Source organism: Brachycentrus maculatus, unplaced genomic scaffold (genome assembly GCF_059751285.1).
Source record: "Brachycentrus maculatus isolate JH-2025_06_01 unplaced genomic scaffold, ASM5975128v1 h1tg000202l, whole genome shotgun sequence".
In the NCBI taxonomy this organism is placed as follows: domain Eukaryota; kingdom Metazoa; phylum Arthropoda; class Insecta; order Trichoptera; family Brachycentridae; genus Brachycentrus; species Brachycentrus maculatus.
This window is the reverse complement of record NW_028280953.1, coordinates 2,426,524-2,444,362: the sequence shown is the minus strand read 5'-3', so window position 1 is coordinate 2,444,362 and position 17,839 is coordinate 2,426,524. Positions and strand designations below refer to the sequence as shown.

Sequence of the window (17,839 nt, the reverse complement as noted above, 5' to 3'; positions counted from 1 at the left end):
AAAACGTTCTCCTGAAAAATCAAGTTTTTTTATTTATGACGTTCTTGAAAGGAGTGAGCGATATATTTATCGATGTGATGTAACAACTTCCAATATGATAAATATGACCATACAATAAATAGAATAAACAATACTAGAACAGAGGCAGAAACTCACAGCAGCGTGCGTCCGATGCTCCTGCTGAGGGTGAAGAAGGGCACGTCAGACTTCTTGTAGGTCCAGTACCAGGTCGCAAACGCCCCCGCCAGGATCATGTCTCCCGCGCCCTGGATGAAGAACTCCGCCCAGAAGAATGCGGCCACGTTGAGCGCTGAAACCCAACTCACCACCGTCAAAATCTTCCCCTTACCCTAACTTGATGCAATCTTAACGCATTCTTTGTGGGAAACGCTTAAAAGCTTCTTTATTATCATCAATTTGTAATTTATGTTTTTTTTTAATGTTCAATTAATCTAACCTCTGATTGCAAACAGCCTATATATGGTATCAAACGTTTTGATCAATATCACTAGTCTGTTTTTGGTTGGTTGAAGATATTATTTTCTGTATATGAAGTTTAAATAAATAAAAACGTTGAATTCTACATTTATTTATGTATATGTTAATATGTGACGCGTTTCATCTTATTAAGACATTAATCAAACACAGACAAAACGCGTCACATATTAACATATACATAAATAAATGTAGAATTCAATCCAATAAACCTTGTTTAATTTTGGATATATTACCCAACAAATAAAAACGTCTTTTACATACTGTTGGTAGAGAGCGGGAGACGCTTATAAGCGTTCTATTTGCTTACTTTTGGTAGGGCGCGATCGTAATTAGGGTCGGGGTTAGTGAAAAAACTGCCCGACAACAATGAGTTGAGTTGATCATTAACCTTTCTGGGAGTATAATAATTCATGTCCGTTTTTCTCTGGGGAGCGAGTTATTTTTACGCAAATTTTTCTTTGTATTTCACAAAATTTATTATGAAGATAGAAATTATGTAAAAATAATAACAAAAAATTAAACTCACTATCTCCAGGTTTTATTTTATGACAAAATTACATAAAAATATCCACAGATGTCATTGCTATGTTACATCCTACTAACTGACAGACGGACTTCCACGTTCATTAACGTCGATACTCCTTTGAGGAAAATTTGCACCGACATTTATTCACATACTCCCGAAAGGTTAATTGTAAGAAGGCAAAGCAATCAGCCTTACGCTTCAGGTAACATTAAATACCAGTACATAATGGGTCCAAGATAATATTAAATACCAGTAATAGGTCCAAGGTAATATTAAATACCAGTAATAGGTCCAAGGTAATATTCAATACCAGTAATAGGTCCAAGGTAATATTAAATACCAGTAATAGGTCCAAGGTAATATTAAATACCAGTGTGTAATAGGTCCAAGGTAATATTAAATAAATATTAGAGTGAAATGAAACTATTATTTTATTTCGACCCCCCTGAGAATCGAACCCGGAACCCCAGCACGGTAGCCAAACACGGATCTCATTCTTCTTCATCCTTCTTATCAAGTATCCATTTTCTATTATCAAACACAGTTTAATAAAAACTAACCATCATGCTGCTTCCCCGCAGTGGAAGGCAGAGAGAATCGAACGCCACTCCTTTCTATCTTTGAAAAACATTCTTCGCATCTTCTACATTCATACATCTCCTCATACATACCCAACAATTATTACGACTTAATATGATTTGTTAAATTGCGATAATTACATTACATATATTAATAAGAGAGTCAGCAAAGTCTTCTCTTCTAACCCTAAGTCGCACCCAATGGTGCATAGGGCACTGCATCATATCGATGCAGTGTTATCTTGATCGTCACTTACTTGAAGGCAAGATGATCACTCCTTCGCTTCAGGGAACAGTCCAGGGTAATATAAAATAAATATTACAGTGTGAAACCACCGATATTCATTTTCACCCCCCCCTTGGGAATCGAACCCGGGACCTCCAGCACGGTAGTTAACCATTACACCACGGAGGCGGATACACGTCTCACACACTGGTAATAGTCACGTGATTGAACGGGGTACCTTGCAGCCAGTAGATGTACTGCGGGTTGACAATGCCGACGAAGTGGCAGATGACGTCTTTGCAATCGCCGCAGTCTTTGAGAAACTGTACTGGATCACACGTGTCTCCCACCTGAAAATTCACAAAGCAAAAGTTGAATTACTACCTGTTACATTGGTATCTCAACAAAGGTGAAGAAGAATATGGAAGTCTGGGTTTATAAGCCCTATCATATTTATTTATTTATTTATTGAACGGCTGAAGCCTTTAACATAATATATTTATACAGTATCTTATAAAAAAATACACTAATGAATACATTAATAGAGAAACAAAAACAAGTATAGATTTATTTAATATATTGTTATCCACCTTGAAGTCATTACTTTCTCAGCATTTCTTCTCCATGCTATAATGGATAAATTTAAACATTGTGTTTCACTCTCTCTCGCTGCTCGCTGATAGTGTGTGAAGGAGACGTGTATTTACCAGCATGTTTTTAACATTTATTTTGCGCTTACTATTTGTTATTTTATTATTATTTTATGTTTAAGACTTTTTGTTTCTCTATTAGTGTATTCATTAGTGTATTTTTATATTAGATATGTATTATGTTAAAGGCATTAGCCGTTTAATAAATAAATAAAAAGTCTTATAACAAATAGTCTTATAACATAAAATAATAATAAAATAACAAATAGTAAGCACTGGTAAATACACGTCTCCTTCACACACTATCAGCGAGCAGCAAGAGAGAGTGAAACACAACGTTTAAATTTATCCATTATAACATGGAGAAGAAGTGCTGAGAAAGTACAGACTTCAATGTGGATAACAATATATTAAATAAATCTATACTTTCAAAAGCATTGGCTAACATGTGAAGCCGCGGAATCGGAGAGAACATGGCATAGTTTGCATTATGTACAAATACTGCGAATACAGATTTTTGCCTAGTACCTCTTAGACGCACGCCAAGCTTTATTGGATTTAGGAGATCAGGGCTGTCCAAAAAATTGTTAAGAATTTTATATAACAGGACCAGATCAGTAATTACTCTTCTATCACTAAGATTTATTAATTTAAGCCGCTTCATTATTCAATTATAATCTAACTCAACAATGGGTATATTAAGATTAAAATTAATGTATATAAGGAAGTTGTGTTGTACTCTCTGTACGCTGTCAGCGTGTATAGCATAATGAAGAGACCAGACTGTGGAGCCGTATTCCAACTGACTTCTAATTAAATAATATGCTTGTTAAACCACTTATTTTCACAAAAATAGAACCAAAAAAAACCAGATTATTTTATTTACATAAGAATTTACATAATTCAAAAGTTGTCCAGTTCAAAAAACAAACAAAACTGAAGCAATAAAAATGTATGATTGTTAAAAAATAATGATTGACATTTTTTTTGCTAGAAATTATAAAAAAATTCCTGGAAAAACTACAACAAAAAAATCTGGAAAGAAGTCAAAACTTCCGAAGCTGAAGTGAGCAGATGTATGAAATCGATTACAGCGAAAGACGGAAAAATGGTGACTAATTAAAAAGAAATAAAAGAGAGATGGAAAGAGTATTTCGAGGAGGTGTATGAAACTCGGGCAATTAATAGTAATGTTTACAACATTTGAGTGTGTCCAAGTTCACAAATCTGGATTATCTCCAATGATGAGTTATTTTTCATACTATTTTTGACATCTCATCAAAGATGATAGACGATATGATGATGATAGATGATATGACGGTCGTCAGCCCCGTAAATGCCCAGACTTCCATATTCTTCTTCATCTATGATGAGATGTCAAAAATTAATATTAAAATAACTCCTGTAATTGGAGATAATCCAGATTTTGTGAACAAGTATTTGGACACACTCAAAATGTTGTAAGTCATCATTTCGTTTTCTTTGCATTGACAAACACAATCACCAACACGTGACCATAAAACACGGAAACACGCCGCCCCCAAAATAGCTGTTCCCGAAACCGATAGCTACAAAGACATACTTCTTCTTCAAACCCTTATCCGCACCCCAATGGTGCATAGGGCACTGCATATAAACGCAGTGTTATCTTGATCGTCAACACATGAAGGAAAGGTGAACAGCCTTCCGCTTCAGGTACCAGTCCAGGGTGATATTAAATAAATATTGGAGTGAAAAAATCACTTATATTTATTTGACCCCCCCTGGGAATCGAATCCGGGACCTCCAGAATGGTACCCGAGCATGCTGACCATCACACTACGGAGGCGGACAAAGACATACAGCCATAGTGAAAATGATTATGGGTAATGGCGGGAGCAGCGGGAACAGCACTCACCGTGTAGTTGCACGAGGCGGGACACGAGGCCGGGATGGGCAGCGCAGACTTGAAGATGTTGTCTCCGATGGAGGCGAGGTAGAGGCAGATGCACACGCCCAGGGCCAGCACGCCGATCTCCAGCGCCCACGGGAATATGGGGAAGAACAGGGTGGACTTCACGCTCCCCACTGCCCTGGAAATTTTATTTATTTATTTATTTGCGGCACTAAGCAGAGAAAGCTCAAGCAGACAAAGCCCAACCATCAAGCAGAGTGCGCTGATGTACTTCGGACTTGTCATGAAAAATGAAAAATATCCTCTTCCCCACCTGATCATACAAGGAAAGATTGAGGGGCGAAGAACTCAAGGACGCCCAAGGACATCATGGCTGAATAACCTACGACAATGGTTTGGCACAAGCACCAAATCTCTTCTGGCTTCTGGTGAAAATATGGCTTCCTAAACCCGGTAACTAATGTGTTCATTAAAAATAATAATAAATGTGTGTGATTCTCTCAAGGTATTGAGCACGCATACTGGTGACTCCGAGGATGTAGGACTTGTACCTGCTGGCCTCCTTGATGAGTGCGATGGCGAGGACTATCCTCTTCCTCAGGAAGATGAGCATGAGGACGACCACGACGAGCGTGATGGAGGCGATGATGAGCAGCACGAGCCAGGTCTCCTTCATGGAGGTGACGGAGTCCACCACGGCGCCCGCGTTGGTGTTGGAGCCGCCGATGATGGCCGGGTTGTCGCGGTAGTAGGCGTACTGGTCGTACGTCGCATAGATCGCTGCAACCAACAACAACTTCCTCTATTATTTCACCAACTACTTAATGCTAGCGTTTTTTTTTTCTAGGGTGACAATCGGCGGGTATGTATGAGGAGATGCATGAACGTGGAAGAGGCGAAGAATGTTTGCAAAGACAGAGTGGTGTGGAGTTCTATTCTCTCCTCTCCTACCACAGCGGTGTGATAGTTAGTTAGTTAGTTTTTTTAGGTTAATCACATACATCGCTCACTCCTTTCAACGTCATATATCAAAAATTGTCAATTTTCAGTTGTGCATGTTTTCGGGATGCCCAGAAAATGTACTATATCCCAGCAAAAGCGGCATATTTTTAACTCAATATTTACCCGCTACAGGGCGGAAAGTGTATTATGTAATTATATTTTTACATATACAAAATATTTTTCAAATGGAGAAAAAAAGTTTACCTAAAAAAAATCTGTTGCACAGTAAAAAGTTCAATAAGTGACATAATATTTATTTTTAATACATTTTATTATATTTTTAAACTTTAAAAACGATCAAGTTTCTTGATATATGACGTTGTTGAAAGGAGTGAGCGATATGAGAAACGCCAGAAAATATCATTTTCATTTCTATTATTTTAGCATATAATTTGACCAGTTCTATTCTTCTTTATCTATGTTGAGATGTCAAAAAATAATATGAAAAATAACTCCTATAATAATTGGGGATAATCCAGATTTGTGAACAAGTATTTGGACACACTCAAAATGTTGTAAAAATATTCTTCTTTTTCTTCTTTTTGTAGATCCTTAGGATCTGTTTGTGCCTCCGCATGTCACTCTTGGAATGTCGACTCCCAGCTGTCTTTCCATCTTTTCGGAGGTCTGCCTGGAGGTCTGCGTCCTTCAGGGTTGCCTTGAAGGGCGATACGTGGAAGTTTGTCTTCTGACATTCTGTTTATATGTTCATTCCAGTATCGCCTTTGTTGTCGCCCCCACCTCACCATATCCTCCGCCTTACACATGCTCCGAATGTCGGTATTTCTTACTTGGTCTCGCAATGTGTTTCCGGTTATGGATCGGAGAGTCTTCATCTCGGAGGTTCGAAGCCGAGATTTTGTTCTGGAAGTATCTGCTCTTGCCTCAATCCCATAAGTGGCTATATTATTACATACCATATATCTAAAAAATCCCAATTATATTTTTTTTGACTTACATGTCAACCTTAGGAACGAATTGATCACGTAAGACTTACTGTATAATAATAAATAAAACAATTATAAAGTAGAAAATGGTGTGTTGGGCACTCACAGTAGGAGAGCAGCCCCACGATGGCCAGCAGGGTGAACCAGACGATGGGCCCGGCAATCCACCTCATGAGCGTGATGTAGATGATGCAGACGACCATGACGATGACCAGCGAGAGCACTATCCACCAGCGCGCGTTCACCATGTCCTCGATTATCAAGGCGCCCATCTGAGCCACACCAAGACATGAATGTTACAATGCGTCTAATCTTACCATTTTACATTACATCTTTCCTAACCCTTATTCGCACCCAGTGGTGCATACTTTGTATAGAAGCGGCCCTCGATTATCAAGGCGCTCATCTAAGCCACACCAAAACATGGTACATTAGCGTCTAATCTTACTATTTTACATTACATCTATCCTAACCCGTTTTTGCACACTTATGGTATATACTTTGTATAGAAGTGGTCCTCGATTATCAAGGCGCCCATCTGAGCCACACCAAAACATGGTATATGTTACAATGCGTCTTATCTTACCATTTTACATAACATTTTATTCTTAACCCTTATCTGCACCCAATGGTGCATAGGACACTTCATCGTAAAGACATAAAACACAAATATTTCTCTTTTTAAAAAAAAATGTATGTTACAATGCGTCTCATCTTACTGTTATTGTACTTGTATCTCACTCTTATGTGTCTTGTACTTGTACTTTTCATGTTACATTATGGAGACTGACTGGAGCATTTCGTCGTAACGTAACGTCGTAACATCGCTCACGGCGAGCATCTGAAACTATGGATGGAGCGCTCGGCTCGCTGTACTGACTGCCTGAATGCTCGCATCGTAACGTGTTACGTTACGACCAAATGTGGAGGTCAGTCTCCACCCTTACATGTTTTTTTAGCCCTTTTCCACGACCAATGGTGCATAGGGCACTGCGTTGTACAGAAGTGGTCTTCGATTATCAAGACGCCCATTTGAGCCACACCAGAACATGATACATATTACAATGTGTCTAATCTTACTATTTTACGTAACATTTTATTCTTAACCCTTACCTGCACCCAATCGTGCATAGGGCACTACATCATATAGAAGTAGTGTTATCTTGATCATTCAATGTGTGAAGGAAAGGCAATCAGCCCTGCGCTTCAGGCTAATATTGGCTAATATTATTAAAATTCAAGGTGATATTATCACTAATATTACCTAAAATTATTGGATGCAGTGCCCTATTCACCATTGGTTGCGGATAAGGGTTAGAAGAAGATTTTTTTTTAAATATAAGTTTCTTTTTTTTTTATCAATTTTTTATTGCTTCCGTTTTGTTTTTTTAAACTTTTAAATTCCTACATTCAGAATTAAATAACATTATTAAAAATAAAATAACCTGATATATTTGTGGATAAAAAACCTGAATATTAAGAAGTTAAATAAGCATTGCACTGGAAATTCACTTTAATTTATTTTGGTCCCCTGGGAATCGAACCCGGGACTTCCGGAGAGGTAGCCAAACGTGCTGACCTCTACACCGACTTTAGAATAATTTACATCGGAATAATTTGACAACATGTCTCAATCAAAATGTGTCTATGTTTACTTTTAAAACATGCAAATTTCTATACTCCCATACAATCTACCATGCAAATATACCATGAGGTCTTCCATATTCACCCATGCATTTGTTACAGTAGAAGTGACCCGCAGTGTTGCCATATGCCAAACCAAAAAATCTGAATCAAACAGTCTAGAAATCTGTATAGAATCAATAACACAAAATCTGTGTAGGTGCCTATTTGCCATTGCTTTGAAATTTTGATACAAATAGCACGATCTGTTAAACAGAACTTACAGTATGCATATTCTTCACCCTTTTCACTTGATTCTAAACAAGTCTTAAAATAATTGTCTTCCATATTATTTAGAGAAATAAAAAGACTTTGTTTTTTGATCACTCACATTTTTATTAACACATTGTAGTCGGGCGCTTCGAACAATAGACTCTAGCCTATAGCGGGTGTTTTCGCGATTAGCGCAAAAATATATCGCTTTCTTAAAATTGACACAATTTCTAAACCAAATAATATTTTCGATTGAAATTTTCAAAGAAATCATAAATGACATTTGATCATCAAAAATAAAGTATAATCATAATTTTTAATTAAGTATTCCGTATTTCACAATTTAAGAAGCATTGTAAACTATAAAAAATAGTCTTCCCCTCCGAGGTATCATTCCCTATACAATGCTAATATATTCAAATAATAACATACCAAACAGTAAACAAAATAGTGCGAGCGGTATGAAAATTTGTCCAATACGTGAAATGGCTCAAACTAAACTTGAGATTGAGATCGCATAAAAACTCTAGATTTCTGGGGATGCCTTTACAAGCGACACACTAGCCAATCTGGACAAGACATCTCAAATAACGTCAACAGACTATCGCCTAGCACCCAGGTAGCAGATTACCCTTCAAGGCGTTTTATTTCACGCTGATAACATACCCGTATATTGCCGTTTCCCGCCGATAACCGACAGTCGACAAAAACGGCATTTGCCGTGTCCCGCAGTTGACCGACAGTCCGCGAAAAACGGCAAATGCCGTGTCCCGCCGACAACGTGTTAACGACCAACTAGTTTTGGCAACAACCTGTTGCCCACATCAGGGTTTAATTTATGACTAAACCCTGAAGAGGGCAACAGTTTGTTGTCGAAACTAGTTGGTTGTTAATAAAAATGTGAGTGGATCAAAAAACAAAGTCTTTTTATTTCTCAAAATAATATATCAATATGATCTACAAAGTTAATGCTTTCAATATTCAAAACATAATTATCTTTTTGCCAGCACTGATTAAAACGTTGCGTATTACGCGACGTGTATAAAAAATTAACTCTCGGTCGCGTGAACAAAATAGACACGTTTTTGGGAATCCTGCAGTACGCTGCGTACATTGCGTAACGTTCCGTGACAAGACAAAATAGTACCCTACGCAATAATAAATAACGCACCCCAATATAAAACAAATTGTCACCTACTTATTATCAAATGTTAATCATGCTCGAATCTATACATATTTTCATTCTTCTGTTTTATCATATACTATGTCCAATTCCAAAAATCTGTATAAAACTACAAGTACTTACTACCTAAGAGTAAAATCTGTCATCTGTAACGGCAGCCTAAAATCTGTATCAATACAGATAAATCTGTATGTGTGGCAACACTGGTGACACGTGTTCAGATGCATTCCATATCATTTTCAAACATTGTATATATCGTTGTCGTACAGTAGAAAGTGACCAACTAACAAAACGTAAAATGTTCAGGAGGGCCATTTAAGTCACTTTTGCTTGGCAAGAAAATAAACATTATTACAGCTAGTCATTTTTAACAAGTCAATATATTATATTTCCAAGATTAAAATGCTTTGGGATTTTTTTCAGGGCAATATTAAGCTAGTAAGATACTAAATAGTCGATGATCACGTTTTTGTAAAAAATGCACTTGGTCACTTTCTCCTGTATGACTACGATATGTACGTATTTATAATATAAAATGAGAATTAAAGAAATAATTCATATTTACAGGTAATGTTAGTTTGGGTAAGGTTAGGTAGGTTAGTTAATATGTAGTTGTAACAGATGTAGATTGGGTGGACAGGCTCTGCGACTGCCAGACTGCGGCGCCATCTGACTGGCGTGCGACAAACGACAATCCTGTAATAGCTCTACTTGCGAGTCCAAGTAGGACGCAAGCGAATATAGAATGCATTATCAATCATTTCTATTCAGTGACAGGTATATTGAAAGCTTTTAAATGTAAATTCACAGTAAAATCGGGATACAATTTTATATTGTTTCACATTTCACAACTTAGTTAAAAAAAAAATTACTTTGCAAGAGCAGATCTGTCAGGAAGCCTAGTATGCTTCTGTATCAGATCTGGGCATACGGTGGGACAGCTTTCAATATATCAATCATTTCTGGGATCGCGAGGTTGAATATCCTCCGAAGTATGTACATACAACCCTAACCTACCACTAGAAGTATCAACATATTTCGATGGAATTATAGGTCGTTGGGTCGATAGGTCGTTGGTTTGATAGGTCGATTGGTCGATAGGTTGATTGGTCAATGGGTCGATAGGTCTATTGGTCGATAGGTCAATAGTCAATGGATCGATAGGTTGATGGATCGATACCTCGATTGGTCGATTGGTAGTTAGGATTGGTCGATAAGTCAATGGATCGATAGGTTTATTAGTCGATAGGTCGATTGGTTGATAAGTCAAAGGGTCGTTAGGTCTATTGGTCAGTGGGTCAGTAGTCGATGGGTCGATATCTCAATGGTTCGATGGGTCGATATCTCGATGGTTCGATGGGTCGATAGATTGATGGGTCGAGGGATTAATAAGCAAATATCGCCTACCTGGTTCAGTTTGGTGAGCAGATTCATATTGTCTTCGAGTTCGCCCGCCTTCTGCAGGGCTTCCTCGATTTTGAGGTGGGCGAATGCCTTCGTTTTCGTAATCTCATCAAAATCTCTAGGTATGCACCTGTACGATACTACGCACACATAAACTCTATAAGTATTGTACATAATTCAAGAGCCGTCAACAAAGGAAGCGGGAGAAAACACCGGTGCAACATCACACCCACACACACACACAATAACAGGCACAATACCTGGACGCGTCACATTTTACAGTCCAAGAGCTACGAACTAACACGCATGCCAATGATGCAGAGCAAACAAGACAAATGAAATCAAATGCTGATGTGTATGTTTCTATAAGTGTAAGTTAGATTAGGCTAGATCCTCACCTATATACTCGAAGCATACTCATAACAAGGTTAGGTTAGGATAGGTTTTTTTTTTATTTTTAGATGGGAGTTGCATTTATTATTTACCTTGCTTATTATGTACAAGGTTTAAAGATCATTAAGTAGATTTTTGATTCTTCTAGCTAATTCAATATGTTTTTATTTGAATCTGTGTTGGGAACAGGAGGGATAATCTAGTGTGGGCCAATCAGGAACTTCTCAGCATTTGCTCTAAGGGTAGGTTAGGTTAGACTACTGTAGTTGGTGTATTCTGTTCTGAAATAATCCCCTCCTGTCATACACTCGAAACATACTCCTATAAAGGGTAAGTTAGGTTAGGTTGGTTGGTGTATTCAGTTCCGAGATGATCCTCTCCTGTGTTATGCTCGAAGACAGGTTAGGTTAGGTTAGACTAGTTGGTGTATTCTGTTCTGAAATAATCCCCTCCTGTCATACACTCGAAGCATGCTTCTTAACAAGGGTAAGTTAGGTTAGGTTAGTTGGTGTATTCAGTTCCGAGATAATCCTCTCCTGTGTTATGCTCGAAGATAGATTTGGCTAGGTTAGGTTAGATTACTTTGGGATTCTCTCCTGTGATATACTTGAAGCATGTTTCTATCAAGTGTATGTTAGGTTAGGTTGGGTTAGGTAGTTAGGTTAGTTGGTGTACTCAGTTCCGAGACGATCCTCTCCTGTGATACACTCGGAGGGCTAGGTTAGATTGAATTATGATGGTTTAGGTAAGGTTAGGTGTGGTTAGTTGGTGTATTCAGTCCTGAGATGATCCTCTTTTATGTTATGCTCGAAGATAGGTTTGGTTAGGTTAGAATAAATTATTTAGTAGATTACTTAGATGATGGTCTCCTGTGATATACGTAAATATAGGTTAGGTTAGATTGAGTTATGGAGGTTTTAGGTTAGGTTAGTTGGTGTATTCAGTCCTGAGATGATCCTCTCCTGTGATATACCCAAAGACAGGTTAGGTTAGATTGAATTATGATGGTTCAGGTTGGGTTAGTTGGTATATTCAGCAATGAGATAGTCCTCTTCTGTGATATATCAATAAATAAGACACTAAACAATCAAACTAACATTACTAACAAAACTAACTACTAACAGGAATACAAATATTTAAAAAAAAAAATGTAAAAAGTACAAATAGAAAATCACTGGACAAATATCGTAAAAACGTGAATATACTGGAAGAAAGGTTAGGTTAGATCGAGTTACGGTGGGTCAGGTTAGTTCTAAAAGTTGCGACTATTTGATATGTCGGTGCGTAATGTGCTCAGCGATCCAACCGCCATCATGCGTAAGGTTAGGTTAGGTTCAATTGAGTTACGGCGGTTCAGGTTAGGTTAGTTTAGTTCTAATAGTTGCAACTATTCGACATGTTGGTGCGTAGTGTTCGGCAATCTAAACTGCCATCATGCGTTAGGTTAGGTTAGGTTAGATTGAGTTACGGTGGTTCAGGTTAGGTTAGTTTAGTTTTAAAAGTTGCGACTATTTAACATGTCGGTGCGTAGAGTGCTCGGCGATCCCGTCAAACCTTGAGGTTGGTGGTCTTCTTGGCTATGGCGGTGTTGGCCTTCTCGTCCTTCCGGCAGCTGCCGCCCTTGGGCCCGAAGAGGCCGGTGATGGCGCCGATGAGGTCCTTCCCCTTCCCCCGGACGCTGGCCCTGGCCGTGGTGGCCTCCGGCTCCGGGGAGCTGCTGCAGGCGATCAGGATCAAGTCCCCGAGGCATCGCCCGAGAACTGCGCGGGGTGGGGGAAACGTTACGGGCCGTCACGCTTTGCGCTCGCATCTCCCAAGGCGGTGCTTGTTCAAATTATATAACCGAGCCGCGGTGTGCTAAAGCGTTGTTCCGCAAAGTGTACACTGGTGTACCGTGGTGATTAGTTGGTGTTCCGCGGAAAAATTGTCTAGTTTTATGAAAATAACACAATTGCTCCAAATTTTGATTGCCTGTGCTCAGTTAAATAGGCTCACATTTCGCATTGAACATAATATGTTAAATGTATGGTAAATATGCACCTCTGAAATTTCTTCATTTGGTAGGTGTACCTTAAATTAAAAAGGTTTGTGGAATTCTGTGCTAAAGTGACCGTGATATATCGTAGTTGTTGAGTGCTCATTCTTACAGGTTATGGATTAATTTGTGTCGGGTTGTGGTCCCGTGGTTAGCGTCGCGGACTCTTGAGTCAGAGTTCCTGGGTTCGAACCCACTCTACCACAATTTGATACCTATTTTAAATAATGAGTCGCTTAGGCCCACAGAAATACTATAAAATTCAAGTATTTTTGTAAATAATAAAAACAGAATATAATGTTTCTCTTTTAATTAAAAAAAATATATAATAAAATCAACAGATGATGTTAATGTGGGTGAGTGGATTATGTGAATAAAACCCACTGAGGATATTTATGTGGGTGAGTGGATTATGTGAATAAAACCTACAGAGAATGTTCCTGTGGGTGAGTGGATTATGTGAATAAAACCCGCTGAGAATATTTATGTGGGTGAGTGGATTATGTGAATAAAACCTGCAGAGAATGTTCTTGTGGGTGAGTGGATTATGTGAATAAAACCCACTGAGAATATTTATGTGGGTGAGTGGATTATGTGAATAAAACCTACAGAGAATGTTCATGTGGGTGAGTAGATCATGTTAATAAAACCTACAGAGAATGTTCATGTGGGTGAGTGGATTATGTGAATAAAACCAACGTAGAATATTGAGGTGATTCAGTGATTGTTATATTGAACCAACAGGGCATAAGCAGTCATATACAGTACACGGGACACTTGAAGTGTATGCGGACGCAAAGCGAAACACAACAACAACAAAAACAATAAAAAAACAAACAAACAAACAAAAAAATATACACACTCAAAACAATCCATTAGTGACACTCAATAGTGCAAAGGGAACTGCATTGAATCGATGCAGTGTCATCTTGATCATGACTTAATTAAAGGTGAAATGATCATTTGCCCGTACAATAGATCTTCATCTATGTTGAGATGTCAATATAATATAACTTCCGAGTGGACAAACCCAGATTTGTGAACAAAGATTTTGACACACTCAAAATATTTTAAACATATAATATATTTATATTTTTTAATACAGCATTTTTTAAAAAATTTTTTTTATCCAGATACTGTAAAAACCTTCTGCATCCAAATGGACAAAACTAATTTTGATTCCATATTGTGAGTCATTTTATATTTTACTATTATTTTGGCTTCTCAGGGCATTTTAAAAATACGACAAGAAGCTAAAATGACCGTCAACAGAAAATAAATGAAACAAGTAGATTTTCTTGACATCTCAACATAGATGAAGAAGAATATAGAAATCTGGGCACTTACGGGGCTTACGAGCGTCATAGGCTTGGTTAAGTGATCACTTTACACATGTGTAACATTCACCAATTCCACCCATGATTGACAACCACACTACTCAAATTCTTAATCAACTGGTCAAATTATAAGCTTGATTAAAAAAATTAAATGATGTTTTGTAGCGTTTTTCAAGTATGTGAATATAATCCAGGATTCGGACCACGGTCATAAGCTCCGTAAATGCCCGGACTTCCATATACTTCTTCATCTTAGATGAGATGTCAGAAAATAATATGAAAATAACTCCTGTAATTGAAGATAATCCAGATTTGTGAACAAGTATTTGGACACAATCAAAATGTTGTATGCCAATTAAACACTCATTCAGGGAATTACTATGTGAATTACTTGTTATGAGAGGTTTCACTGTATTTGGACACGCTCAAAATGTTGGAAACGGGAGAATTAAAAAAAATAATTCAAGTTTTACACTTCGGTTAAGATTTAGTTGAACAAAATAAATATGAGCCAATATGAACTTACTGGACTTGCTCCTGAACACGTTTGTGGCACATTCCCCTTTGGCCATATGGGTCTTGATTTGGGTGATAGAGTTGATGGAAGATATGTCGATTTCCGGAAGGCAGGCGAGCTTCTCCCGGATTAAAATAGGGTCATCGGTGTCCAAGATGTTATGCCCAAAAAGCGTTTCCGCCGGACACTTTTTCACACACGCCTAGAATAGAAAAAGGTACAAATTATCTACAAAATGTAAAAGGAACGCACTGCAAGTTCAGGGACTTTTTCACACATGCCTAGAACACAAAAAGGTACAACTGTATCTGTATTGGGAACAGGAGGGATAATCTAGTGTGGGCCAATCAGGACCTTGTCAGCATTTGCTCTTTGCTGGGAGGAAACCACGTTGCACTCCTCAGGAGTAGGCGGACTGTTGACTGTCATCAGCAGACCTTCCGTTCCACTAGAAGAGTGTTCGCCATTTTGTGTCCTAGCTTGGTTTATGGTACCAATGTCCTTCGCTATTTTTGTCATGTATGATACATACTACCTCTTGTGACAGTTCCTTATCAACTATAGAAGCTCAGCAAACCCCTGGAACTGCAATATAGAAGCGAAGAGGTAAATTTCTCTCACGTTAGTGATTGCGGTGCCACATACCTGGGTGGTGGGGCAGCCCGTGATGGGCACGTTGGGGTCGATGCACTTGGTCATGTCGAAGAACACCAGGTAGGGGAAGTCCCGCACGCCCGTGTCCAGCCCGCACTTACGCCCCGAGGAGTCCGTGGGCACCAGCAGTCTGCGGACATTGCCCTCCGTGAACGCTGCACAAATCCAAGCAACGAGTCAGAAGCCATTCGCACTTTTGCTGATGATAACTACTGCATATGTTAAAACTATTACTTGAGTATTTTATTTGAGGAAATAAAAAGACTTTGCTTTTTGATCCATTCACTTTTTTTTATTAAAAACCAACTAGTTTCGGAAACAACCTGTTGCCCTTTTCAGGGTTTGTTTTATAAATTAGGGTTTAATAACTAAGGGCTTGTTTTTAACAGGATTTGTTTTAAAACAAACCCTGAAGAGGGCAACAGGTTGTTGCCAAAACTAGTCAAAGATCAAAAAACAAAGTCTTTTTATTTCTCCAAATAATATATTACAATGATCCACAAAGTTAATACTTTCAATACTCAAAATATATTACGTACCTAAAATTGTATAGGACTGTCAGTCCATTTAATCTTCACATTCGTTTGAATGCCATAACTTGGTGAAACAATTGTCACAAAATTGATTTTTATGTGGTTTTTTTTTAACATTATAAACAACTTAGTAGACTCAAAAAATCAGTGTTTGAATTAACATTTAAAACATACAGATAAAAATGATATTGAGATTAATTTGGAAGCACGTCTTGAATACCAAGTCAACTTCCTTACACCTTCTCCAACATTTGAAGTAATTTAATTTTTTTCTTTTGTATGAAAAAAAATAAAATTTCAAAATAAACACACGGTTTTGAAAAGAAAAAAATGATTGAAAAGTAAGGTAATATTTTACGTAGTTGAATTTTTTTTTGAAAACATTCTTTGTTTAATGTTTTTCTTTAAATAAATAAACGGTTTTTAAAAGAAAAGATTTATTGAAAGGTAAGGAGTTTAAAAAATTTTAAAAATATTTTTTCAGTCAGCGCTTGACGGCGCGTTGTAACAGACGTGGCACCGCGGAATTTAAAACTCAGTTGGTATTGCTGCGTACTACGATTTCCATACAAATATGAACTTAAGTCGTTTGGCAGCCCCTTTTGGATCACATGTAATTTTTTAATGCTCAGTACGGGAACGGTTGAGAGTCACACTATATATAAAAAAATATGATTACCAAATATGCTGACGGCCACCCAGCAGCCTATGAAGACCAGGAACAGGATGAGGCAGATGATGTCCGTGCATGACCTCCGGTGGACGGGCCCGTTGAAGTTGGGGTCAAACTTTATAGGGGGACCTGCAAACACAGCTTCAGTCAGTGAGGGAATGCTGAGAACCTACCCATAGTTCTCACCCAACAAGGAGGCTTTTTTTTCTTATTATTTTATATTCTTTTGCATTCACAACATAATATAAATACAAGTGTATTGTGGATGAGTATCATCGTTGAACAACAAACTAGACAAAAATATCGAAATCTTCTAGTACACAACCATGATACACGATTTACACACAACGAAGGTTTGATAGTCCCAAGAATTAACAGTAAATATGGGAGTCGAACACTGCAATATATCGTTCCGAACATTTTTAATTTGTTGCCGACGGATGTTAGAGGTCAAAATAAAATATGCATAAAGGCAAAATAAAGGAATGGGTAAATGATCAAGTTGAGTTAACGCTATGAAAATTGTAAAATAGTTTTTATTTTGAATTATTTTCCTACTTTTTGGTATGTAAATTAGATTAAAATTGATAGAAAGAAAAAAAAACACAAAAAAGACACGCAAGGTAGCTTGGTGGCTATGCAAAAAATGTTTTAAATATGTTTTTACATTTTTTTTAAATAAATGTATTATTTTTTAAAAAATTAAAAGTTACAAACAAAAGTCAAGTCATTAACAATTTAGACAATTAAGAATTACAAAAAAAATTCTGATATAACATTAATTAATAATATGCTTTTCAAAATACATCACCATTATTATCTTTGTTCCCATTTAACAAAGTCCCGCCCCTTAACCCCCCCCCTTCTAGTTATTACCCCACCTACCTCTTTTT

General features: G+C 37.6%; 1 protein-coding gene across 15 annotated transcripts in view; it reads right to left on the bottom strand.

Annotated features, from left to right (window-relative positions):
- Positions 1-17,839, bottom strand: part of Ctl2 (Choline transporter-like 2) — a 53,800-nt gene that overhangs the window by 7,571 nt on the left and 28,390 nt on the right. For 8 of the 15 annotated variants that reach the window (XM_088263680.1, XM_088263681.1, XM_088263678.1 and 5 more), the window contains 9 exons: positions 16,953-17,075; positions 15,732-15,895; positions 15,096-15,288; positions 12,752-12,957; positions 6,428-6,593; positions 4,924-5,152; positions 4,376-4,550; positions 2,067-2,178; positions 157-310 (listed from right to left, as the gene is read on the bottom strand). In XM_088263680.1, the coding sequence (XP_088119806.1) occupies positions 157-310; positions 2,067-2,178; positions 4,376-4,550; positions 4,924-5,152; positions 6,428-6,593; positions 12,752-12,957; positions 15,096-15,288; positions 15,732-15,895; positions 16,953-17,075 (1,522 nt within the window). Of the gene's footprint in view, positions 1-156; positions 311-2,066; positions 2,179-4,375; positions 4,551-4,923; positions 5,153-6,427; positions 6,594-10,807; positions 10,945-12,751; positions 12,958-15,095; positions 15,289-15,731; positions 15,896-16,952; positions 17,076-17,839 lie in introns of all 15 variants that reach the window. The other 7 variants (XM_088263684.1, XM_088263685.1, XM_088263682.1 and 4 more) reach the window with 2 other exon arrangements.